Here is a 24,434-nt window from a genome sequence, read left to right as displayed (position 1 = left end):
TCACCCTGAGGTCACTCCCCCTGTACCCCAGTGCCAGGGATGGCTGCAGGGATGGCACTCACCACTGGAACTGGGCACAGAATGTCACCCTGGGCTCACTGCCCCTGTACCCCAGTGCCAGGGATGGCACTGACCACTGGAACTGGGCACAGAATGTCACCCTGAGGTCACTCCCCCTGTACCCCAGTGCCAGGGATGGCACTGACCACTGGAATTGGGCTGGGAATGTCACCCTGGGCTCACTCCCCCTGTACCCCAGAGCCAGGGATGGCACTGACCACTGGAATTGGGCTGGGAATGTCACCCTGGGCTCACTCCCCCTGTACCCCAGTGCCAGGGATGGCTGCAGGGATGGCACTGACCACTGGAACTGGGCACAGAATGTCACCCTGAGGTCACTCCCCCTGTACCCCAGAGCCAGGGATGGCACTGACCACTGGAATTGGGCTGGGAATGTCACCCTGAGGTCACTCCCCCTGTACCCCAGTGCCAGGGATGGCACTGACCACTGGAATTGGGCAGGGAATGTCACCCCGGGCTCACTCCCCCTGTACCCCAGAGCCAGGGATGGCTGCAGGGATGGCACTCACCACTGGAACTGGGCACAGAATGTCACCCCGGGCTCTCTCCCCCTGTAGTCCCAGCTCAGGGTGAAGTTGGTGTTCACCACGTGCACCTGCACGTTCTCTGGGCTCGGCAGGCTGCTCTGGCCTAGGAGAAACCAGCAAGCACAGAAATCAAATGTTACAATCAGAAGAAAAGAAAATATAGAGATAAAATGAAAATAAAATGGTAAAATAAAATATTACAATAAAAAGAAAATAAAATATTAGGATGAAATTAAGATAAAATATTACAATAAAAAGAAAATAAAATATTAGGATGAAATTAAGATAAAATATTACAATAAAAAGAAAACAAACATTAAGATAAAATGAAAATAAAATGTTAAAGTATTACAATAAAAAGCAAATAAAATATTAATATAAAAATTAAGATAAAATATTACCATAAAAAGAAATTAAAATATTACAGTAAAATGAAAATAAAATGTTAAAACAAAATAGAATAAAAAGCAAATAAATTATTAGGATACAATGAAGATAAAATATTACAAGAAAAAGCAAAGAAAATATTAAAATAAATTTAGAACTAAATGTTAAAATAAAATTAAGCATTATGATAAAAAGCAAAAAAAGTATTAGGATAAAATTAAAATAAAATATTAAGGTAAAAAGCAAATAAAATATTAAGATAAAATTGAAGTAAAATATTACAATAACATAAAATCAAAAATAAATAAAATAATAGTTATTAAAATAAATACAATAAAGTAAAATGAAAATAAAATTAATAAAATAAAAAGTAAAAAGCAAAAAAATAGATATAGAATTAAAACAGAAAACAATAAAAATGAATTAAAATAAAAAAGACAAGTAAAATACAATAAAATATTTAAAAATTAATAATAATAAAAATTAAAACAAAGTACAATCAAATTTAAATGTAATGAAATAAAATTAATAAAAATTAAAATTAATTTTAAAAAACAAATTAAAAACTAAACTAAAAAACACCTCTTGGCTTTGACATTCTATTTTATCTGTTTCTATCTTATCTGAAGCCATTTATTAATGACTTCCCAACAGTCACAATTTCTGAGCCACATCTGAAATTGCTGATTGGGATCAGTCTGGTATTTGATGGTATGAGGAGCAAACCAGAGCCCAGAAATCCCAGTTCAGCTGGGCACCGACGGCCTCTGCTGAGCCTGACTTTGGGACAGGCTCTGCATTACAAACCCAATTTATTTTCTACACAAGGTCCTGCCTACAAAGGGCATGTGTGGAAAAGCAGAATGACTGAATTCTGCAAAATCCTTTTGGAGAATTAAGCGGGATCCACGGGATTTTGGGAAATAACTCCTGAAAGCACAAAAACACGAAAGCCAAATAATTCAATAAACCCTTGTGGCTCCCACCACAGAATTTATTCCCACAAGGCAGGAATTTGTTGCTCTTCTGACAGAGCAGGACAAACCCAGAGAATGCCAAAGGACGTTTGCTCAGAAAATAAGAAAACAAAGGAAAAACCAGATTTTCCCCAGATATTTATCCAACAGAGGGCTACAATTCAGCCAAAACCCTTAGTGACAACAAGGGCCCCACAGACTCCAACTGATAAAAACACTACTACATTCCTAAGATCAGAGTATTTTTGCTTGCCTTGGGTAGGAATTCAAATATTTAGTGTATCCCATCTTTTCAAATCCTTAATTTACAGAGCATGAGGCTTTCCAGAACTCCCTGTTAGACCTCAGGGGGCCAGATGGCAAAAAGGAGGAAGATCCTGTTTGTATCCATGTTCTGAGCAGAGACTTTCTGTGTTTCAACCCAGCCTGAGTTTAGTGCAGCTGGGAAATACCCCAGGAAAGTCATTTTCAACACAGCTCCCAACCAAGAGAAAGCTGAATGGCTGAAGCAATTCCTGAAGTTTTCCTTTTAAGCCAAATTTCAGCTTCCTGAAGGAATTTTATTGTTCTCTTTTGTATTCATTCCAAACGTTTCCGCTTGCTTGAAGCAGTGTAAAAAAATCACAATAAACTGTCTGAGATTAATTAATGGAGGTCTAATTTATGAGACACGGCCTAATCTTTGCCTTCTAACCAGCACTGCTGTCCCCTGATACTTTTGGGGTTTCTAAAAACACCCAGCAAAACACTGCTTTGCAGTTTATGGGCAGAAGTTTGTGGTTTTTTCTGATATTTTAACTTTACTCTCTTTGCCCTGCACATTTTCCTGCTCAACAGCACTGTAATGTTTCCTGGAGTACTGATCCAGTTTCTCCCAACAGACAGGAATATGTGATCCACCCTTTCAGGTATTTCCCTATTTCCAATGAGTTTTGTGCTTGCTTCCCTAAATTAATTCCACAAATCACTAATTTCCCAATGAACAGCTATGCAGGAAGGAAAGAGTAAACTCAGTGACGTTTAATCAGCAGGGAAATTTTGTGATTTAGGTAGAAACTTGATATGCAAAAAAAACCCCAAAAATCAACACTTCTTCCTGGCTTATTTTATTAATGATTTAAAGCCAGACACTTAAAACTAATTCCTGTTTGTCCACTTGAGCATGATGACACTTTGGTTCTGAGAAACCATTATAAGGGATTAGACTTGTGTGGAAAGAAGAGATGAAAAACCCGAAATGCTTTTAGCACATCTGCCCATCTCTTTCCCCTGTCAAATTCAACCAAACCAAACCAACCCAAGCTGTTCCAATACACAAAAATTACTGCTTCGCTCAGGAGATGTTCAGCAACGTCGGCAGTTGAAAATAATAATGATTATACAACAAAAGCTATTCAGCAACAGAAGAAAGCAAGAAATGGCAACAGAGCAAAGCCCAGAATCAGGGGAAATCCCTGAGCAGCACATGATGCTCGATGCTTACGACATCCCTGGGTGCAGGAGCCAGCGGAAAATTTCAGTCAACATTTCAGCAGAAGGAGGAAGAGCAGGCCCCTTAGATGTGACACCAGGAAAGGCTCTGAAGGACCCTGGTGTGCAAAGAAACCCAGGGCCAGAGCTTCACCCTGCACAGGGAGCAGCTGGGCTTGGCGCAGGGGAAGGCAGAGGGCACTGAGGCACGGCTATTGGAATTCCAGAGAGAGAATCATCCCCTGGGTGGGACCTCAGAGCCCACCCAGCCCCAGTGCCCAGCCTGGCCTTGGGCACTGCCAGGGGTGCAGGGGCAGCCCCAGCTGCTCTGGGCACCCTGTGCCAGGGCCTGCCCACCCTGCCAGGGAACAATTCCTCATTGCCAAAGTCCCATCCAGCCCTGCCCTCTGGCAGTCTAAAACCATTGTGCCATGTCCTGTCCCTCTGCCCTCTTTTGTAATGCTTCGCAATCCTTCCTCTTCCAGCAACAAGTTTTGGGCAATAGTTTGTTTTTTGCTGTGTAAGGACAAAAGACAAGGCACAAGCTCCCTCCCTCTGAGCCAAAACTCCATCCTGCCATTCTACCTCTCATTTCCTCCTTTATCCTTTAGGCTCTGCCAGACTGTGACTTCAAGCCAAACAACGGGAATCCAAAGGTGTTTCACCCACAGTGGCTGCAGCCGCTGCAATTCACTGGGAACGGCTGGAACCGGTGTGCAGGAGAGGCACAGTCCTCAGGGGAATGGGGACAGGAGCCAGGGAATGGCTCCCAGGGCTGGGTGGGATCTTGGCCATGAGGAATTGTTCCCTGGCAGGGTGGGCAGGCCCTGGCACAGGGTGCCCAGAGCAGCTGGGGCTGCCCCTGCATCCCTGGCAGTGCCCAAGGCCAGGCTGGACACTGGGGACAGTGGGAGCTGTCCCTGCCATGGCAGGGGTGGCACTGGGTGGGATTTGGGGTCCTTCCCAACCCAAACCCAGCTGGGATTCCATGACAGCCCTGCAAACACGACACATCCTCACCGACACCGTTATTCCGCCCCGCATCCCCGCAGAGCTCCGGGACCGCAGCGGGACCCGCGCCCCGCTCCCCTCTCGGCCCCAGGGAGGGGAACCCGCACCGGCGCCGCTCCCTGAGGGCCCCGGGACCCACCTGCGCAGGGCAGCGGCACCAGCAGCAGGGGCAGCACGGCCGCCAGCCAGAGCCCGCCCGGCACCCACAGCCGCCGCCGCTCCGCCGTCCATCCATCCCCGGGCTCCTCCGGCTCCGGCGCCCCTCCAGCCCCGGGCTCCTCCGTCCATCCCTCCCCGGGCTCCGCCGCCCCTCCAGCCCCCGGTACCGCCATCCAGGGCAGCGCTGCCGGAAGCGCCGGCGGCGGCGCCTGCGCGGAGCGGCCCGGCCGCTGTGAGGGCGGTGGAGGTTGTGTGAGGGAAGTCAGGGCCGTGAGGGGCGGTCAGGGCTGTGCGAGGGCGGTGTCGGGGCTGAGTGAGGGCGGTCAGGGCTGTGAGGGGCGGTCACGGCTGTGTGAGGGGCGGTCAGGGCTGTCTGAGGGCGGTATTGGAGCTGTGTCAGTGCGGTGTGAGGGCTGTGTGAGGGCTCTGTTAGGGCTGTGTCGGGGCTATGTGAAGGCGCTCTGAGGGCGCTCTGAGGGCGATGTCGGGACCCCCCGCCCCTCCCGGCGCTCTCGGTGCCGCCCCAGGCCCTGGCCGGTGTCACAAAGTGACAGCACAGCCCCAGCTGGGGACACACGCGGCGATCACCGGCCCTGCACGGCCCTTGGCACAGACCCAGGGCCACGGAGCTGCTCCAGGGAGAGCTCAGAGCCCCTGGCAGGGCCTGCAGGGGCTCCAGCAGAGCTGCAGAGGGACTGGGGACAAGGCCTGCAGGGACAGCACCCAGGGAATGGCTGCCAGTGCCAGAGGGCAGGGCTGGGTGGGATCCTGGCAATGAGGAATTGTTCCCTGGCAGGGTGGGCAGGCCCTGGCACAGGGTGCCCAGAGCAGCTGGGGCTGCCCCTGCATCCCTGGCAGTGCCCGAGGCCAGGCTGGACGCTGGGACAGTGGGAGGTGTCCCTGCCATGGCAGGGGTGGCACTGAGTGGGCTCTGAGGTCCTTCCCAACCCAAACCATTCCATTATTCTCTGATTGTCTGGGGAGGGAGGAATCTCTCTTTAGCTGCAGTTTGTCCATTTCTCAAATGCTGAGTGAGCATTAAATGCAATGTGAGTGTTACAGCCCCTGAAGTGGGGCTTGGGCTCAGCTCCCTTTTGCCAGCCACAAGTTCTGACCACAAGATTAGAGAGCTCCTCTTCCCTTTTTTTTGTTTCATATTTTCCATGGGCCTGCCCAGCTGCAGGCTTGGGGAGTAAAGTCAGGTGTTCACCTTTCACTTCCCTCCCCTCAGACACAGACTCCACAGCGGGCAGACCGATGGCTTCAGAGGGGAGGATTTGAAACTCTGGTGGGCAAAGGTGTGTGCCCTCAACATCCTGGCTGTTGTAATCAGGACAGGCTTTGCTTCTTAAGAAGAACACAGACTGACTTTTGGATAAAAATGTTCCTCACTGCTGCTGCCTGTTGTGCCATGGGGTGCTGCACGTCTGCTGATCTCACATCCCAGAATCCCGGAATCCCGGGATGGCTGAGGCTGGGAGGGACCACAGAGGGTCCCTGGTGCCACCTCCCTGCTCCAGCAGGGCCATCCCAGAGCACAGGGCACAGGGAGGGCCCAGGTGGCTCTGGAATGTGCCAGGAGGAGACTCCAGCCCCTCTCTGGGCTCTGCTCCAGCTCGGGCCCTGCCCAGGGCAGAAGTTGTGCCTCCTGTGAGGGGAATTGCTGGGCTCAGGCCCTGCCCGTGGCTCTGGGGCCATTGCTGGGCCTGGAGCAGAGCCTGGGCCTGCTCTGAGCTCTGCACGCAGGACAGACACAGGGACAGGCACAGGGACAGACACAGGGACAGACACAGGGACACCAGGGACAGACACAGGACAGACACAGGACAGACACAGGGACAGCCAAGGACAGACACAGGGACAGACACAGGGACACCAGGGACAGACACGGGGACAGACACAGGGACACAGACACAGGGACAGACACAGAGACAGCCAAGGACAGACACAGGGACAGACACAGGGACAGACACAGGGACACCAGGGACAGACACGGGGACAGCCAGGGACAGACACAGGGACAGACACAGGGACAGACACGGGGACAGACACGGGGACACCAGGGACAGACACGGGGACAGCCCCAGGGACAGCCCCAGGGACAGACACGGGGACAGACACGGGGACAGACACGGGGACAGACGCCAGGACAGCCACAGGGACAGCCAAAGGGACAGCCACAGAGACAGGCAGGGACAGCCAGGGACAGAAACAGGGACAGACATGGGGACAGCCAGGGACAGACACAGGGACAGACACAGGGACAGACACGGGGACAGACACAGGACAGACACGGGGACAGACACAGGACAGACACAGGGACAGACACAGGGACAGACAGGGACAGCCACAGGGACAGCCACAGGACAGACACGGGGACAGACACAGGCGCAGGCAGGCCCAGGCAGGGCTCAGCCCCTCTCTCTCCCCGGGGCTCCTCTCCAGCGGAGCAGCCCCAGCTCCCCCAGGCTCTCCTGGGCACGGAGCTGCTCCAGGCCCCCGGGATTGTAGAAATTGTTATGTTTGCCCAATTATCCCATCACAAAAAACCCCAAACAATATTAAAAATAGCAGCAATTTTAATGGAATACTTAAAATTACAAAATATAAAATTGGATACAATGTAATTTGATTAAAATAAGGGATAATTTGGTTCCAATAATAGCACATAAGCAAACGATACCCGCGGGGTACGGAGGGCAGGGTTCAGTGACCACCCTCACGTACAAGCTTGCCAAGTGAAAGTCACCCCTTACGTGCCATGTGTCAGTGACATCTCCTCCCATTTTTGGTTCATCATATCTCTGTCTCCACCCTCATTACCACCCTTATCACTCGGTTTGGTGGTGGCACAAGTCTTTGGGGGTCGTTTTGGATGAAGACCTCTCCTCTTCCTCTTTGTCCTGTAATTCACCTGGGGGTTACACATGCACACCAAGCCAGTACAATGTAAGCCAAGACTAACGTATCACTGCATCTGCATATCAAGGCAACAAGTCCCTTATAATTAGCATTTTCTTGGACCCAACCGGGTTCTTGCTCATTTTTAGCAACTGTATCTTCAGCTTCTTTCCTGTGGTCCTTGAGAACATCTGCTGGGAAGGGGGGTGGAGCCCCTCCTCTCCCTCTCTTCTTTGGCATTACAACGTTTAACTATTTTATTATTCCCAAATATTAATTACTGTATCAATATTGATTCCTGTTTCAATTTCTATCAGCACGAATCATACCTATTTATCACAAAATCAATCCGTGATTTTAGCAGTGTGTGAGGGGCATTGCTGAGGCACTGCTGGGCCCGAGGCAGGGTTGTTGTCACCTCCTGCCCCAAGAGCTGATAAGGAAACATGACTGTGGCATTTATTTATGTAACCACACCTCAGGGTCACCATTTTGAACAGAAACTGCTGAACCGGTCTGGCACTGCTAGAAACATTTGATAAGCTATAAATATTTACAGTTTGTCTTGTGCTGAGTTTGAATGCAGCTTCCTCAGCGGTGTCAGAGGAAAGGAGCAGAGGCTGGCGCTGCCCAGGCTGTGAGGAGAGCAGTGCTATCTGCAGAGCACAGGCAGCCAGGGGGGACACTTGTGTCCCCGTGCCATTGATGTCTGTCCCAAACTCTCCTGTGACAGAGGAAACCAGGCCTGCTGGAGTCTGGGCTCTCTGGCTTTGTTCCTGTTGGCTGACACAAAAAGGAGACATAATTTGGTGGTTTCTTCTCATGTCAGCTCTGGAACAGGATGAAAGGGGCAAATGGAGCATTTCATCTTGTGTGAAATTGGAGGAACAGCGCTCCAGGAAGGAAGGACCTCAGGGAGCCCAAGGAGGGATCAGTTCTATCTCCCCTTCCCAACGGATTTCTGTAATATCCCCTGCTCAGACAATGTCACCTGTGGGTTTTTTGTTTGTTTGATCATTGGGAAACTTTCCTTGTCCCTGCTTTATTGCAGTCCTGTAACTGCTTCCAGCTCCCTTAGGGACACAGGTGATTCATGCCCTGCCCTCAGGAGCCTTTCCCATGGTGGCTGTCATTACCCTGCCATCAGACTTCTGTCCCCAGACCACAAAACAACATCTCCTCTCTGCTCCTTGTCCTCCTCCTGGCCCCCAGCCCTGCTCACAGCTCTGCACTGGGCCTCAGCAGCGCTGAAGAGCAGAAGGATGATCCCTGGGGTCAGGACTGCAATGATTTCCCCAGGCAGCTTTGGAGTCCCTGTCCCTGGGAGTGTCCCAGAGGTGTCTGCATGTGGCCTTGGGGACAGGGTTTGGGGTGATGCTGGTGCTGGGGTGGCACTGGGTGATCCAAAGGGCTCTCCCAGCCCTGATGATCCTGGGATTGGGTTTGGAAGGACAGAAGTGTCCTAGGTGCCATCGACCAGGCTGAAAGAGTGAGGACGGCCTGGCATGAACCTCTTGTTACAGCCTGTGGTGCCTTCCAAAGGTGTCCTTTTGAGCACATCTGTAAATTCCATCTTCATGGAGAATGTTCAGACTGGTTTGGGTTGGGAAGGACCTCAGAGCCCACCCAGTGCCACCCCGGCCATGGCAGGGACACGTCCCACTGTCCCCAGTGTCCAGCCTGGCCTTGGGCACTGCCAGGGATGCAGGGGCAGCCCCAGCTGCTCTGGGCACCCTGTGCCAGGGCCTGCCCACCCTGCCAGGGAACAATTCCTCATTGCCAGGATCCCACCCAGCCCTGCCCTCTGGCACTGGCAGCCATTCCCTGGGTGCTGTCCCTGCAGGCCTTGTCCCCAGTCCCTCTGCAGCTCTGCTGGAGCCCCTGCAGGCCCTGCCAGGGGCTCCGAGCTCTCCAGGCTGGAATCTCACAGGGAGCAGTGAGCTCTGCCCTGCTCAGGGGAGTTCCAGAGCCTGGTTCCACCCCTGGTTCAGCAGGGCTGAGACCCCAGCGCGGTGCAAACCCTCCTGTCAGGACACTGACCCGGGTGGGAGCACCAGGTCCCTCCCTGGGGAGCTCTAAGGTGGCTTCAGGAAGTGCCCCAGAGCCAGAGGGGCAGAGAGGAGGGGTGGCAGTCGGGGAGCAGAGTTGGGTGGCTGCTGGCAGAGCTGATGGGCAAATGAAGAACTGAAGCTGCTCACCAGGTTCTCGGGTGCTTCCTGCAGTGGGGAGCCCTGGGTTGGTGATGCTGGAGCCAGGATTTCCTCTCTCAGGCTTCCCCAGGGCTTCTCTCCTGGCTCTGTGATGCCACCATCATCATCACTGCACGCCCTCAGAGCCTGCAGTGATGGCCTGGGGGAGTGCACAGTGAACTTCAGGGACATTTCCAGCACATGGCTCACAGGTGGCCCCAAGCCCGTGGGTTATTCACAGCCCTTCCTGTAAAGCTGCTCCCTGCAGCCCTGCTGTTCACAGCAGCACCATCTCAAGGGAAGGGCCTTGCTCTGCATCCCACTGATTCAATAACAGTGTTCTGGGATGATGGACCCTAGAAAATGACATTTTGCCAGGTGGTAATGGATCTTTCCCAACCTGCCTCAGATAAAAACAGGCATGCAGTTACAAGCACAAGTGTTTCTGGTTAAGAATCGATTTAAAAGCTTTTCTAGAGCTTGGTATGGATTTTTGTGAAAGCCTCTCTGGCTCTGCTGTTCAGTGGGACTCGTTCTGGACTGGGGGGACCCGCTGGGCAGGGGAGACCCCAAAGTTCCCAACAGGAGAGATGAAAATGTGCAGCTGGGGGTGGCTGTGTCCCTGCCCCCCGGTGCTCCTGGGTTCCTCTTTCTCCCTCCACTCCCACAACTGGAACTCTCTGAACTGTTCCTTCCTGCCTTCCCTCATTGCCCTCTCCTGGAATCTGTTTTGCTGACCACAAGCTCAGACTCTTCAGTCTCCCCACTTCCCTATTCCTTAATCACCCCACTTTTCTCTGCATTTCAGGTCTGAAATCCTTTCCCAAGCGCTCCCAGGCCTTTGAGGGCTCTGTTTTCTCTCTGCCTTTGCCAGAACACGCCGTGCCAGGGTGAGCAGCCTCCAGCATCCCGCTGTTCTTTCAGTTTGCATCAGCACGCGGGCAAAGTTCACCTGATTTATTGACTTGTCACTGTAATGTCCACAAGCTCAGCTCAAGATGAACTCTCCAGGGAATTGCTGCTTCCCTCTGAATTATTGCTCCTCCTCTCAATTATTTCTGTCCCCCCAGCCCATGTGGGGCCAGGCAGAGGGGACAGGCCCCTTGTCCCCAGGCCTGGCTCATGATGACTTTCACAGGAGCTGTGGCACAGGAAGAGGCCTCTCACCTACAAAAGCTTTCCTGGGTGTGGAGCAGGAAGATTTCTGCAGCAAGCCAAAGCACACATCAGCCTGAAAACCACATCTGGGTTGATTTTAGCAGCCCCTAAACCCTGGAAGTGTCCAAGGCTGTGGGGCAGGGGTGCTCCCAGCCCCATCCAGCCTGGCCTTGGGCACTGCAGGGCTCCAGGGGCAGCCCCAGCTGCTCGGGGCACCTGTGCCATGATGTCCCTGCAGACACTGCTCCTGCTGCCACCTACACTCCCCATGTGCCTGGGACATCCCTGCTCTGCCCTGGTGTGCCCCAGCAGGAGCCTGCAGTGCACTGGCACAGCCTTATCTCTGCCTTATCAGCCCTCAGCAGAGCCTTGGAGCGCTGACGGATCCCAGCCCTGACAGGAACTCTCTGTCCTGTGCAGAGCAGCTGCTGGAGAGGGGAAAGCAGCTCCAGCAGCACCGAGGGAGGGCAGGCATCTCCAGCCCCCTCAGCTCCATGTGCACCGGGCATTTTGCCACTCTAAAAGCCAAAAGAAAAGGGGAGAAAAGGGGGGGAAGAAAGTATAGAAAGAAGCTGTGGGAGGAGGGCCAGGGAACACACAGGGAGCTGGATGGGTTCCTTGGAGTGGTGATCCAGACCCAGGATCAGCATTCCCAGAGCAGCCTTGGGGACAGCTGCAGAAAGGCACCAATGGAACAAAATACCTTGGAAAGAATCAATTCAATCAATTCCATATTCCCCATGAAAGCAGAATGTGACCCAAATTAAAAAGTGCAGAAAACCCAGGTACAGATTCCACAGAATCCCAGAATCCCAAATCCCTGGGGCTGGCACAGCCCTGCCAGCCCATGCAGTGCCAGCTGTGCCCACCTTGTGCCCAGCCCAGAGCACTCAGTGCCACCTCCAGGGCACACCTGCAGGGATGGGCACTGCAAAGCTCCCTGGGCAGCCCCTGCCAAGGCCTGAGCTCCCTTTCCATGGGCAAATTGCTGCTGCTGTCCCAGCTGAGCCTGCCCTGGCCCAGCCTGAGGCCGCTCCCTCTGCTCCTGTCCCTGTTCCCTGGCAGCAGAGCCCTGGATGTCCCCTCCTGGCAGGGACTTGGGGACACTGAGGGTCCCCTGAGCCTCCTCTGAGGGGAGGTGGGAGATGAAAATGGATGGAATCAATTCCTGATTTCTTCCTGCAACCACTCCCAAAAAGCTGATGTTTACCCATCAATAACAGACATCACCCCAGAACTGTGCAATTCCCAAGCTGAGACACAACTTCACTCCTGGAAGGTTCCTTTGGTGACAGAATTTAATTTCTCACTCTTACATTGGTGCAGTGACACAAACCCAGTGCCAAGGTCCCTCCCTGCCCCAGTGCTGGGTCCAGCCCTCACCCACCTGTGCAGCTGAGGCTGGGTTGGGAGCAGGGACTCACAGCTCCCCGGATTTTTCAAATTAAGAATACACATCAGCAGATAATTAAAATGAACCTCATTTAATTCCCACTTCAGCTGCCAAGTTTCCCACAGACATCAGTTCACCCCACCCTAAAAACTTCACAACTTTGCACCAGGGAAGAATAAATTCCATAGAAAAATGATGCCAGTGGGGATATCCTTAAAAACATCATTTCTCATTAGAAAAAAATAAACAGATCTTTTCTTAAAAATAAACCAGGTCTTTCCTTACAAAATAGTATTTTCTTTTATAAACATTTTGATTAGTTTTTGTAATAAATAGTTCATGAAAGTTAAATTAATTAGCATTATATATAAATATGACATTTCCTTTTTAGTGTCATAATCAGTGCCAGAATTGCTACAGCTGCTCAGGGAGCCACAACCAGCAGTAGCAAAAGTTATGGATGATTTAATTCCTCATTTAGTGACAAGCTTCTTGTACTTCAAAAAATAAAATGATTCTGTCAAAAGTCTGTGACCCCGTGTTTGTCTGTGGGGTTTCCCTGTTGGAAAACAGCAATGAGATGAACCCAAAAGTCCAAGGGAAGAATGAGGAGGATATTGGGGCTTTTCCTGAGGCTGCTCCCACTCCTGAGTCAGTGTCCTTGAGCAGAGTCCTGAGGGAGCTCTGCTGTCCTGCTGTCCCCGTCCCCAGTGCCCTCAGGGAGGGTTTGGGGGTGCTCTGCCACCACTGCCAGCTTGTCACAAACCAGGAGCTCTGCTGTCCTGCTGTCCCCATCCCCAGCCCCTTCAGGGAGGGTTTGGGGGTGCTCTGCCACCACTGCCAGCTTGTCACAAACCAGGAGCTCTGCTGTCCTGCTGTCCCCGTCCCCAGCCCCTTCAGGGAGGGTTTGGGGGGGCTCTGCCATCACTGCCAGCTTGTCACAAACCAGGAGCTCTTCTCGGGGAGGGAGAGGCTGGGGAGCACCGGGGGGTTTGCTCAGAAACTGGGAAACAAAGAGGAAATGAGCATTAGGTGTCTGCAGCTGCCCCATCTGTTTGCTCACAAACACTGGGGCTATTAAACAACAAACATTGGGACTGTTTTGCACACACCAAGTGGCTTTCCCAGGCCTTACAAGTCCCACAAGGCCAAGAGCGTCACATCCTCCCTAAAATCAGTTCCAGGCCTGGGAGCAAGATGGAAGTGCCTCTCAAGAATAACCCCAGGGCTCGGAGTCTTTTTGGGACAGAAACTTGGGAAAATCAAAGTTTTGATTGGGAACAAACACCAAATGGTAACTGGGCTGTAGGGGAAGAGAGATTTGGCAAGAACCCTCTCCTCTGGCACTGGGAGCCATTCCCTGTGTCCCGTCCCTCCAGTCCCTCTGCAGCTCTCCTGGAGCCCTTCAGGCCCTGCAAGGCCACCATGAGGCCACCCCAGAGCCTTTCCTTGCCCAGGCTGGGCAATCCCAGCTCTCCCAGCCTTTCCTCAGAGCTGCTCCATCCCTCTGCTCACCCAGTGCCCTCACTGAAACAATCCTGAACTGAATCTGGAATGAGAAACCAGCTGCTGTCAGCAGTGCTGGCCACTGCAGGTACAAAAATCTGGGCTGATCCAGCCCAGGTTCCTTCCTCAGACACTTTCCTGGAGTTAAAACTCATTATTACACTCCTGACAGGACTTTGCTGCAGGAGAAAAAAGGAGCTGGTTTAAGTCTGAAAGGAGGCAGGAGAGACAGAGATTTCTGTTGCTCATTGGCCAAATGAGGAACTGAAGTTGACACCTGGTACTCTCTCACTTCAAAATCAACAACCCCATCCTGTTTCTGAGCCATAAAAAGCTGGTGATTTCAAATTACAGACCACTGACCATCAGGTGCCAGGGAAAGGAGGCAAAATAAAAGAAGCTCCAAATGTTTTGGCACTGAGAGCCTTGAAAAAACAAGTGGCTCTGCGGGAAAGGGCTGATTTTCACATGTTAGGCAGGAAACAAACCTCTTTCAAGTGTTCTGGGAAAATGTAGGAAGGGCAGAAAACATGTTTGATGAGTCTGTACAGATAAAAACTGGAGAAGAAACAAACGGTGACAGCTGTGGCCACGACCAGCATGGACCCCACCAGAACAGTCACAATGATCCACACAGGGGTTACACCTGCCAGAGACAAGGAAAAAAACAATTACAACTGTCATTATTCTCTGCTGAGCGATTATTTTTAAATTATCACTTTCTCCATGGCATGTCCCAACCCTGGCAGTGTCCCAGGCCAGGTTGGAGCAGCCCGGGACAGTGGCAGTGTCCCTGCCAGGGCAGGGGTGGCACTGCCAGGCTGTGAGGTCCCTCCCAGCCATCCCAGGTGACTCCAGGGTGCCAGGTTACCGTTGTGGGTTGTCTGCTCACAGAGCTCCCTGCTCAGCTGCCCTGTCTTGTTCCACTCGGGGATCAGCGCCTGCGCTCGCACACAGTACACTGTCCATGGCTCCAGCGGGGCCAGCACCTCTGAGCTGTGCCTGGTGTCCACCCGAGCTGCCTGCAAACACACACACGGCAAAGGGAAATGTGGGACATCAGTGACTCTGAGCTGTGCCTGGTGTCCACCCGAGCTGCCTGCAAACACACACACACGGCAAAGTGTGGGACATCAGTGACTCTGAGCTGTGCCTGGTGTCCACCCGAGCTGCCTGCAAACACACACACACGGCAAAGGGAACAAAGGGACATCAGTGACTCAGCTGTGCCTGGTGTCCACCCGGGCTGCCTGCAAACACACACACGGCAAAGTGTGGGACATCAGTGACTCTGAGCTGTGCCTGGTGTCCACCCGGGCTGCCTGCAAACACACACACATGGCAAAGGGAACAAAGGGACATGAGTGACTCTGAGCTGTGCCTGGTGTCCACCCGAGCTGCCTGCAAACACACACACACGGCAAAGGGAACAAAGGGACATCAGTGACTCAGCTGTGCCTGGTGTCCACCCGGGCTGCCTGCAAACACACACACATGGCAAAGTGTGGGACATCAGTGACTCTGAGCTGTGCCTGGTGTCCACCCGAGCTGCCTGCAAACACACACAGGGCAAAGTGTGGGACATCAGTGACTCTGAGCTGTGCCTGGTGTCCACCCGGGCTGCCTGCAAACACACACAGGGCAAAGGGAACAAAGGGACATCAGTGACTCAGCTGTGCCTGGTGTCCACCCGAGCTGCCTGCAAACACACACACATGGCAAAGGGGAGTGTGGGACATCAGTGACTCTGAGCTGTGCCTGGTGTCCACCCGGGCTGCCTGCAAACACACACACACGGCAAAGGGAACAAAGGGACATGAGTGACTCTGAGCTGTGCCTGGTGTCCACCCGAGCTGCCTGCAAACACACACATGGCAAAGTGTGGGACATCAGTGACTCTGAGCTGTGCCTGGTGTCCACCCGGGCTGCCTGCAAACACACACACACGGCAAAGGGAACAAAGGGACATGAGTGACTCTGAGCTGTGCCTGGTGTCCACCCGAGCTGCCTGCAAACACACACATGGCAAAGTGTGGGACATCAGTGACTCTGAGCTGTGCCTGGTGTCCACCCGAGCTGCCTGCAAACACACACACACGGCAAAGGGGAGTGTGGGACATCAGTGACTCAGCTGTGCCTGGTGTCCACCCGGGCTGCCTGCAAACACACACACGGCAAAGGGAACAAAGGGACATCAGTGACTCTGAGCTGTGCCTGGTGTCCACCCGAGCTGCCTGCAAACACACACACGGCAAAGGGAAGCGTGGGACATCAGTGACTCAGCTGTGGGACCAGCTAAGGAACCACAGAACTGCAATTACAATGAAATTCCAACTGGACTGAATTACAATTACAATTACTTACTGTACAGCCATCCACACCACTGCCCTCTGGGCTGTTTGCAGCAGCACTAACGAAGTTTCAGGCTAATGAGGGATGATAAATGAGATCTGGTGGCAGCCAGAAACTGTCACCCAACCCAATGGGATCAGCTTGGAGCACAGCTACACACAAACACCATCCAGCTGCAGAGGGAGCAAGTGGGATGGAGCAACAGCACAAGAGGAAAAGGCCTCAGGCTGTGCCAGGGGAGTTTCAGATTAAGAAACATTTTAAAACATTTTTAAAACTTCAGGGGAGTTTTAGATTAGGGACCGGAAAAGTTCCTTCACTGGAAAAGCTGTCGAGCCCTGGGATAGGCTGCCCAGAGAAATGATGCAGCTCCCACCCTGGAAGTGTTAAAAATGTGTAAATGTGGCACTTGGGGACATGGGGTAGTGGTGAACACAGGCTGCTGGGTTAATGGCTGGAACTGAGGGCTCTTCCAACCTTCCCAACTCTGTGATTCTGTGAGCTGTCATCTAGGCAAAACCAAAAAAAAAATAAAAAATTAAAAAAAAAAAAAAATCTGGGAGCTGTGAGGTGGCTCTGAGCAAATGAATTTGCTGTTCAGGATCAGTTCTGTCCCTGTAACTGCAGAGCATCCCTCAGCAGCAATAGGAGACTCCCCAGGCAGGTTTCAATCCTGGAGCTCCCAGGCCCTGCCTGCTGCCTCTGGGGCCCCTGGGGAATGTTCCAGATTGCACCTGGAAGTGCTGCAGGCACAGCCTCCAGGTGCAGCCCTGTTGCTCTGGTGAATGCACTGAGTGCACCCCAGGGCCAGGAACACCTCATCCCTCAGGAGCCTGTGAGTGGAAACCAGGGTGGGAAAAAGGGCCCTGATTTCTGGAACTGAATGGCAAAGCACTGAGCAGGCAACAGATACAAATCAGATTACACTGCTGGGCTCCATTCTATAAAACCGCACTGATGGACAAAGCACTCATTAGCTGGGACTGGAGCTGCTGGTCAGAGGCTTCCTGTCTGCCTGAACAGAGGCCAAAATGCTCTAATTAATGCATTATTAATGATCTTTCTCCAGGCACTGTGTATGGAGGAGCAGAACTGCCTGTGGAAGAGGCTGGCCCTGACAGGGAGAGAGGGAACTGCAGTGGATGCAAACTGCAGAGCTGCAGGGGCCACAGGGAGTGAGAGCCTTACCCATTTTAGATATCTTTGGGGGTAAAAACCCAGAGTCCCACTGAGAGGGAAAAAATACAGAGTTATTGATAATTATGGAAAGAGAAAATTCTGTCCATGCTGCAGTGTAACTACACAGCTCCTGCATTTACTCTGAGCCCCAGTTGTAGTGAACAGACTTCATTAACTGTAATTAGGAGAGATACATTTTTACTCCTAGAATCACAGAATCCCAGAATGGGTTGGGATGGAGGGACTCTAAATCCCACCCCTTGCCATGGCAGGGACACCTCCCACTGTCCCCAGTGTCCAGCCTGGCCTTGGGCACTGCCAGGGATGCAGGGGCAGCCCCAGCTGCTCTGGGCACCCTGTGCCAGGGCCTGCCCACCCTGCCAGGGAACAATTCCTCATGGCCAGGATCCCACCCAGCCCTGCCCTCTGGCACTGGCAGCCATTCCCTGGGTGCTGTCCCTGCAGGCCTTGTCCCCAGTCCCTCTGCAGCTCTGCTGGAGCCCCTGCAGGCCCTGCCAGGGGCTCTGAGCTCTCCCTGCAGCTTCTCCTCTCCAGGTGAGCACCCCCAGCTCTCCCAGCCTGTAACCCGTGCCAGAGCCTCCCGGAGCTCCCAGGACGTTCCCAGGACGGCGTTTTCCAGGAAAAGCACAGCTGCAGCTCAGGAAGTCACCGTACCCGGGAAGCAGAGGCGGGCTCTGTGTCCCTGCCGCCCTTCCTCCAGTAGAGGATCCGGTAGCTCCAGGAGCCGTAGTAGAGCCGCAGCGGCCACCGGTCCCGGCCGTGCTCCGCGAAGGGGCCCGAGAGATCCACGTGCAGCGCCCCCTGCTCCGAGCGCAGCCGCACCGCCGGGGCACCGATGGACGCTGCGGGGGGAGAGGGGAAAGGGAGGGGAAGGGAAGGGAAGGGAAGGGAAGGGAAGGGAAGGGAAGGGAAGGGAAGGGAAGGGAAGGGAAGGGAAGGGAAGGGAAGGGAAGGGAAGGGAAGGGAAGGGAAGGGAAGGGAAGGGAAGGGAAGGGAAGGGAAGGGAAGGGAAGGGAAGGTTTGGGAAGAGAAGAGAAGGGAAGGGAAGAGAAGAGAAGAGAAGAGAAGAGAAGAGAAGAGAAGAGAAGAGAAGAGAAGAGAAGAGAAGAGAAGAGAAGAGAAGAGAAGAGAAGAGAAGAGAAGAGAAGAGAAGAGAAGAGAAGAGAAGAGAAGAGAAGAGAAGAGAATTCAGCTTCAGCTGGACATTCACCTGGGCATTCTCACACAGCCCAAAAGTCACCTTTAAATCATGCATTAGAAAGAAGTCATTTCTTTTTCCCGGGTCAGGCATTAATGAATGCCTTCCCCACAGAACTGCCGTGGAAATTGATTTTGTTTTTGCAGCTAAACACCAGGTACCAATGCAGGCCCCATTCCCACACCCTGTAAATGAACTCAGTTCCCTTTTGCCAGCTGTGGTGACTCCAGGAGAGGAAGGACCATTTCCATGGCTATCACTCACTTCTCCTTCTGGGCCAAACTGCCACAACATCTGTCTGTCCTAGGCAGACCCTCTAGAAAAGTGATTTATTGGGGCTTTTGTGGGTTTTGTGGGATCATGATCAGCTTGAAAAATGAAAACATTTGAATTATTTCTGCCTCGTGCAATCAAGATTCCTTGGCTGAAAATTCACCTTTCTGTGTGAGACAGGGGTTTTCTTGAAGTAAGAAAAAATAGAAATTAAACTTTTTGTCTGGCAAAGCGATGAATAAGGAAGTAACTGAATTTATTTAGATATACAGGAAGTCTGGCTCCTTGAAGACGACTTCTCCCTGTCTGGAAAATAGAAATGTTCCTTATTTTAAAATAAAATGATGCTTTGTTTGAAAATCTCCTCCAAAGAAGTGATCAATGGCAGTGAACCTACGGTGCTTTCTGTGTGTTACAACTAAGAGTTTATGGATTATGTAATTAAATTTATTTAATTATGTAATTAATGATAAAATGTTATTAATGATAAATAGAAAATAGAAATGTTCTTTATTTTAAAAGAAAATGATGCTTTGTTTGAAAATCTCCTCCACAGAGGTGATCAATATTATTGACAGTGAACCTGTTCTGCTTTCTGCCAGTGTTACAAATAAGATTTTATAATTCAATGTTGCTGGAACCGTGGGTGCTGGGAATTCCAGACTTTCTGTGCTGCCAGGCACTGACCCCCAGAGAACACTGCATTGACCTGAGGCCCTGGAGAAGCTTCCAGAATGGAATGACAGAGCTGGGATTGTGGGGGTGGAGTTTGAACAGAAGTGTGTGATATCACAGGGTGGGAAACTCAGAGTTAAAGGGTTTAGAATGTAAACAATTATTTATTGTAAGGTAAACAATTATTATCAGATGCTGTGGAATGCAACAACCTTGATTGGCTCATTTTCTATGTTTATAATTAAGGGCCAATCACCAGTGCAAGCTAGGGGACTGAGTCCTTGAACACAACTTTGTTATAGATTTCTTTCTATCTGTTCCTAGCCTAGCCTAGCAGCTCTGCAAACCTCTCTCCTATATTCCTTTTCGTATAGTCTTAATGTATTATATATGATATCTCAATAAATCAAGCCTTCTGATTCAAGAAACAAGATTCACCGTCCCTCTCTCACCAGCAGCGACCCACTCAGGCGCAGTAATAAGGTGTCATTTCTTAATTGGGTAGTTTAGCCTTAAAAGACTTTGTAGAGAAAGACAGCGCGCCATTTTGTACCTTGTCAGTGAAATACTGCAGAACTCACTGCTGTGAGACCGTAACACAGATAAGTAAAAACAAACACCTAAGCCCGAAACACCCTCTCAATCCCGACCTCGACAGAGGAACAAAACAGCAGCCAAGCCCCGGCACCACGATATTAAATGACAAAACGCTCGCTATCCTCCCTCCCCGAGCAGGCAGCGTTTTTGGGAGGAACAGGGAAGCTCACTGTCGTCCATGGGCTTGAAGGGCAGGGTGACCCAGGGGGAGCGCAGCTGCCCGGCCTCGGCGCGCAGCCGCAGCGCGTAGCTGCCGTAGGGGGACAGCGAGGACACGTCGCAGCGCGGCTGCCTCAGCCCCGTCCCCAGCGTCTCAAAGCTGTCCCCGGGGTAGTAGATGCTGCAGGGAACAGAAGCAGCGTGTGAGAGATGGGCAATTACAGCTGGCTAAACGGCTTTGAGGCAGCAGAGCTCTTAGTGCAAGCACTTAGCGCTTGTGGACGCAAAAATCCCGTGGGTGTAATACTCACATTAGGGATTTTACACCCATCTATAAATCTGTAAATCCATTATAAACCTAATGATAAACTTAATGATTAAATTATAAATTTAAGGATTAAAACTCTAACTTTGCAAGAAATGCCCCTTTCCTGGCAGGGTCCCAAGGCTGCTCTCAGCAGGCAGAGGTCAGAGCACCAGCAATCGCTCGGGCAGTGCCAGGGCAGGGCACTGCTGTCCCACTGGGACTCTCTCAGAGCTGGCCCCAGGACTGGCACACGAGGAGAAGCCAGGGAAAACAGGGCTGGGAAGGGACCAGGAGGTGCTTGTGGAACACAATCACAAAGGGTGTGGGTTAGAGGGACCCTAAATCCCACCCAGTGCCACCCCTGCCGTGGCAGGGACACCTCCCACTGCCCCAGGCTGCTCCAGCCCCAGAGTCCAACCTGGCCTTGATCAATACAGGATTTTAATAGATTATATTTAATATATCTTATTCTTTCTGCTTTGCACCAAAAGCCTGCCCAGAAATGTACTGATCAAGGCTACAGAACACAGAAATATCTCTTGACTAAGCATGAAGAGAAGGCTCTGGGCAAGGCTTAGAGCTCCTGCCAGTGCCTGGAGGGGCTTCTAATGAAAAGGGAGATTTGTATATGGGCAGAGAGTTCAGGACACAGGGAATGGCTGCCAGTGCCAGAGGGCAGGGCTGGGTGGGATCTTGGCCATGAGGAATTGTTCCCTGGCAGGGTGGGCAGGCCCTGGCACAGGGTGCCCAGAGCAGCTGGGGCTGCCCCTGCATCCCTGGCAGTGCCCAAGGCCAGGCTGGACACTGGGGACAGTGGGAGGTGTCCCTGCCATGGCAGGGGTGGGATGGGATGGGATGGGATGGGATGGGATGGGATGGGATGGGAGATCAGGGAAAAGCAAACACTCAGCACAACCAGGTCCCTTCAGTCACAGAAGAGAAGAACCACACACAAAGCCAATAACAGCCAGTGTTAACATGTGTTTGTGGCTCCAGACCAAACAGGACAGGGCTGCCCTGGGTGTGAATGCCCAGGAAATGCCTCTGCCCCGTCCTCCAGCTCAGCAGAGAAGCCTCTCACAAGCTGAAATGAAGGGACAGCTCCTGGGACAGCCAAGTCCCTGAAACAAAGGCACAGAGTGTGCTCTGCAGAGGACACAGATCCCAAGCACACAGAGCTGCAGGGTGTGAATGGAAGCCAGCCCAGCCCAGCCTCACCTCTTGGACTGCACAGTGTAGGTGAGGTTTCCTCTGGGGAACCTTGGTGCATCCCACTGCAAGGTGCTGTGAAGATTGACTGAAGAAATTCTCACGTTCTGGGGCTCTGGGACCATTGCAGAAACTGTGGGAGGAATCAGAACCAACATTTCAGCGTTTGCTCCAGCACTTGTCACTCATCCAAAATCTAAATGCAGCCTCTGCTTTGCCTTAGGTGCTTATTCAGAAACAGAGCCCAAATAAATTAAATTTAAATCCTGATGCCTCTCCTGCCTCCTTATGCAACAAAGCAAATTACTGGCTCCACTGACTTCCAGTAAGTGCTTGTGACACCAACATTTCTGGGGCATGACTGAGCTGGTGCTGCCCAGCACTCGGGGCATGAACTCTCCTGAGATTGTCAAACCCCAGTTTTTCTAAGCAGTGCTCCAGCAGCACTGTGGGAACAACAGGGGCGTGGGGATTGATAAACTTCAGCACCTCTGAAGGTAAGAGAGCTATTACATATAATTAAATGTAATTAAGTATCACTAACCAGCATTATTCACAAGTGACAAAACCCCAATTGTTCTCCTTTCTTGGAACTGAATCAAAGAAACCCTAAACTAGTGTAAATATCAATGAAAAGCCCATAACTTGTTATGACTTAATTATTCTTACATAATTGTAAGCGTTGAGACCAAAATAGCAAAGATTCCAGCCCATTACTGCACCACAAATGAGCAATGCAAACAAACCCTGCCAGAACAGAGCAGTGTTTAATGTCACAGGTGTCACACCTGGTGAGAGACTCTAAGATAAATAACACATTTTCCATGTCTGTGCTTCACAGAATCATCACGGCTGGAAGAGACCTTCAAGGTCACCCTGTGTGACCCCAGCAGCCCACAATCACCCCTGAGCTGTGTCCCCAGCTGCTGCACAAACAGATGAAATTCCTGTGCCAGTCACTCCCTCTGGCAGGCAAGAGTTTGAACCTGGCTTAAACAAAACCAGTTTCAGACTCCGGTCCTACAGTGTTACCCCTGCACAAATAAATAAATAATTCACAGTGCACATCACAAATACAGAAGTTCAAATCACACACTGGGTTGGGCTGGGAGGGACCTTAAAGCCACCCAGTGCCACCCCTGGCGTGGCAGGGACACCTCCCACTGTCCCAGGCTGCTCCAGCCCCAGTGTCCAGCCTGGCCTTGGGCACTGCCAGGGATGCAGGGGCAGCCCCAGCTGCTCTGGGCACCCTGTGCCAGGGCCTGCCCACCCTGCCAGGGAACAATTCCTCATTGCCAAGATCCCACCCAGCCCTGCCCCATGGCAGAGGCAGCCACTCCCATTTATTAACCTGGCATTCCATCCCTCGTCCAAAGTCCCTCTCATTTCTCTTGGGGCACTGCCCCTGCTCTGAGGATGAGGTCTGAGGCAGGCATGCAAATTCCCAGGGAAAATCCCATTTCCTTGCCAGGCTCCCTTCCCTCACAGTGCTGCGTGCCTGAGCAGCCTCCAGGTAAATTGCTTCATTGGGCACTGTGGATCCAAAGAGATCAGGAAATATTTCTGGGCTTTCAGGTCTGTGTACAGCCCTGCCAGCCCATGCAGTGCCAGCTGTGCCCCACGGGCACCTCGTCCCCAGCCCAGAGCACTCAGTGCCACCTCCAGGGCACACCTGCAGGGATGGGCACTGCAAAGCTCCCTGGGCAGCCCCTGCCAAGGCCTGAGCTCCCTTTCCATGGGCAAATTGCTGCTGCTGTCCCAGCTGAGCCTGCCCTGGCCCAGCCTGAGGCCGCTCCCTCTGCTCCTGTCCCTGTTCCCCGGCTGTCCCCTCTGCAGACAGTGACACGGGGCTCTCGGGCCGCGTTTTCGCCGGGATTTGCAGCGTCCCACTCCCGGTACGACCGGCCCCGTTTCCCAGCACAGAGCCGATAACGCCCGCGGCGGCCGGCCAGGCTGGTCCCGTGTCCCCGCTGTCCCCACAGGGCACTCCCGGGCCCGCTCGGTCCCTCACAGCCCCCGCGGAGCCGCGCCGGGCTCGGGGCAGCGCGGAGGCACCGCCGCCTCAGGCGCCCCTCGCTGCCGCTGCCCATGAGGGCACCGCCGCCCGCCGTGCCCGCGGCCAGGCGGCAGCGGGAGCTCGCTCCGTCCCTCCGTCCCTCCCCGGCGGACTCACCGACGAGCAGGAACCCGCTGCAGAGCGCGGCCCGCAGCGCGGCGGCCATGGCGGCTCCCTCAGCCGCGGCGGGGCGGCCGCGCCATGGCAGCGGGAACGGGGCCGCCTCGGCACCCCGAACCTTCCGCTTCCCCACAGTGCAGGGCGGGCACGGGAAACGCCGGGAGCCCCGGCACCCCGAGTCTTCCACTTCCCCACAGGGCGGCCACTGGGAGCCTTGGCACCGCGAACCTTCCGCTTCCCTACAGGGCAGGGCGGGCACCCCGAACCTTCCGCTTTCCCACAGGGCGGGCACCGGGAACGCCGGGAGCCCCGGCACCGCGAACCTTCCACTTCCCAACGGGGCGGGTACCGGGAGCCCTGGCACCGCGAACCCTTCCGCTTCCCCACAGGGCAGAGTGGGCACCGGGAGCCCTGGCACCGCGAACCCTTCCGCTTCCCCACAGGGCGCAGCGGGCACTGGGCATGGCGGCGGCCCCGGGCCTGAGGGCTCCCCCTCACAGACCGGGTCTCTTTCCCTCACACAGCAGGG

The 24,434-nt window shown here is 52.9% G+C and overlaps 1 protein-coding gene across 1 annotated transcript; it reads right to left on the bottom strand.

Moving 5' to 3' along the window:
• Positions 1 to 12,140: 12,140 nt before the first annotated feature.
• Positions 12,141 to 24,172, bottom strand: IL10RB (interleukin 10 receptor subunit beta). Its single transcript, XM_063180167.1, has 7 exons — positions 23,903 to 24,172; positions 21,739 to 21,862; positions 20,225 to 20,394; positions 17,966 to 18,153; positions 14,631 to 14,781; positions 14,248 to 14,405; positions 12,141 to 13,256 (listed from the first exon to the last, which is right to left on the bottom strand). Exons 1-7 carry the CDS (start codon positions 23,949 to 23,951, stop codon positions 12,906 to 12,908), a joined length of 1,191 nt encoding a protein of 396 aa, XP_063036237.1. The 5' UTR covers positions 23,952 to 24,172; the 3' UTR covers positions 12,141 to 12,905.
• Between the last annotated feature and the right edge of the window lie 262 nt (positions 24,173 to 24,434).

The sequence above is a fragment of the Melospiza melodia genome, chromosome 2, assembly GCF_035770615.1.
Source record: "Melospiza melodia melodia isolate bMelMel2 chromosome 2, bMelMel2.pri, whole genome shotgun sequence".
NCBI lineage: Eukaryota > Metazoa > Chordata > Aves > Passeriformes > Passerellidae > Melospiza > Melospiza melodia.
This window is presented reverse-complemented; position numbering and strand designations above follow the sequence as displayed.

Bases quoted from the DNA above. Each gene is read 5' to 3' on its own strand.
- IL10RB (XM_063180167.1), bottom strand. From the start codon at position 23,951: ATGGCCGCCGCGCTGCGGGCCGCGCTCTGCAGCGGGTTCCTGCTCGTC. The intron at 14,782-17,965 runs GTACGGTGACTT...GTGTGTTTGCAG, and splicing joins AGCCCGCCTCTGCTTCCCGG to GCAGCTCGGGTGGACACCAG. The intron at 14,406-14,630 runs GTAACCTGGCAC...TGTCTCTGGCAG, and splicing joins TGAGCAGACAACCCACAACG to GTGTAACCCCTGTGTGGATC.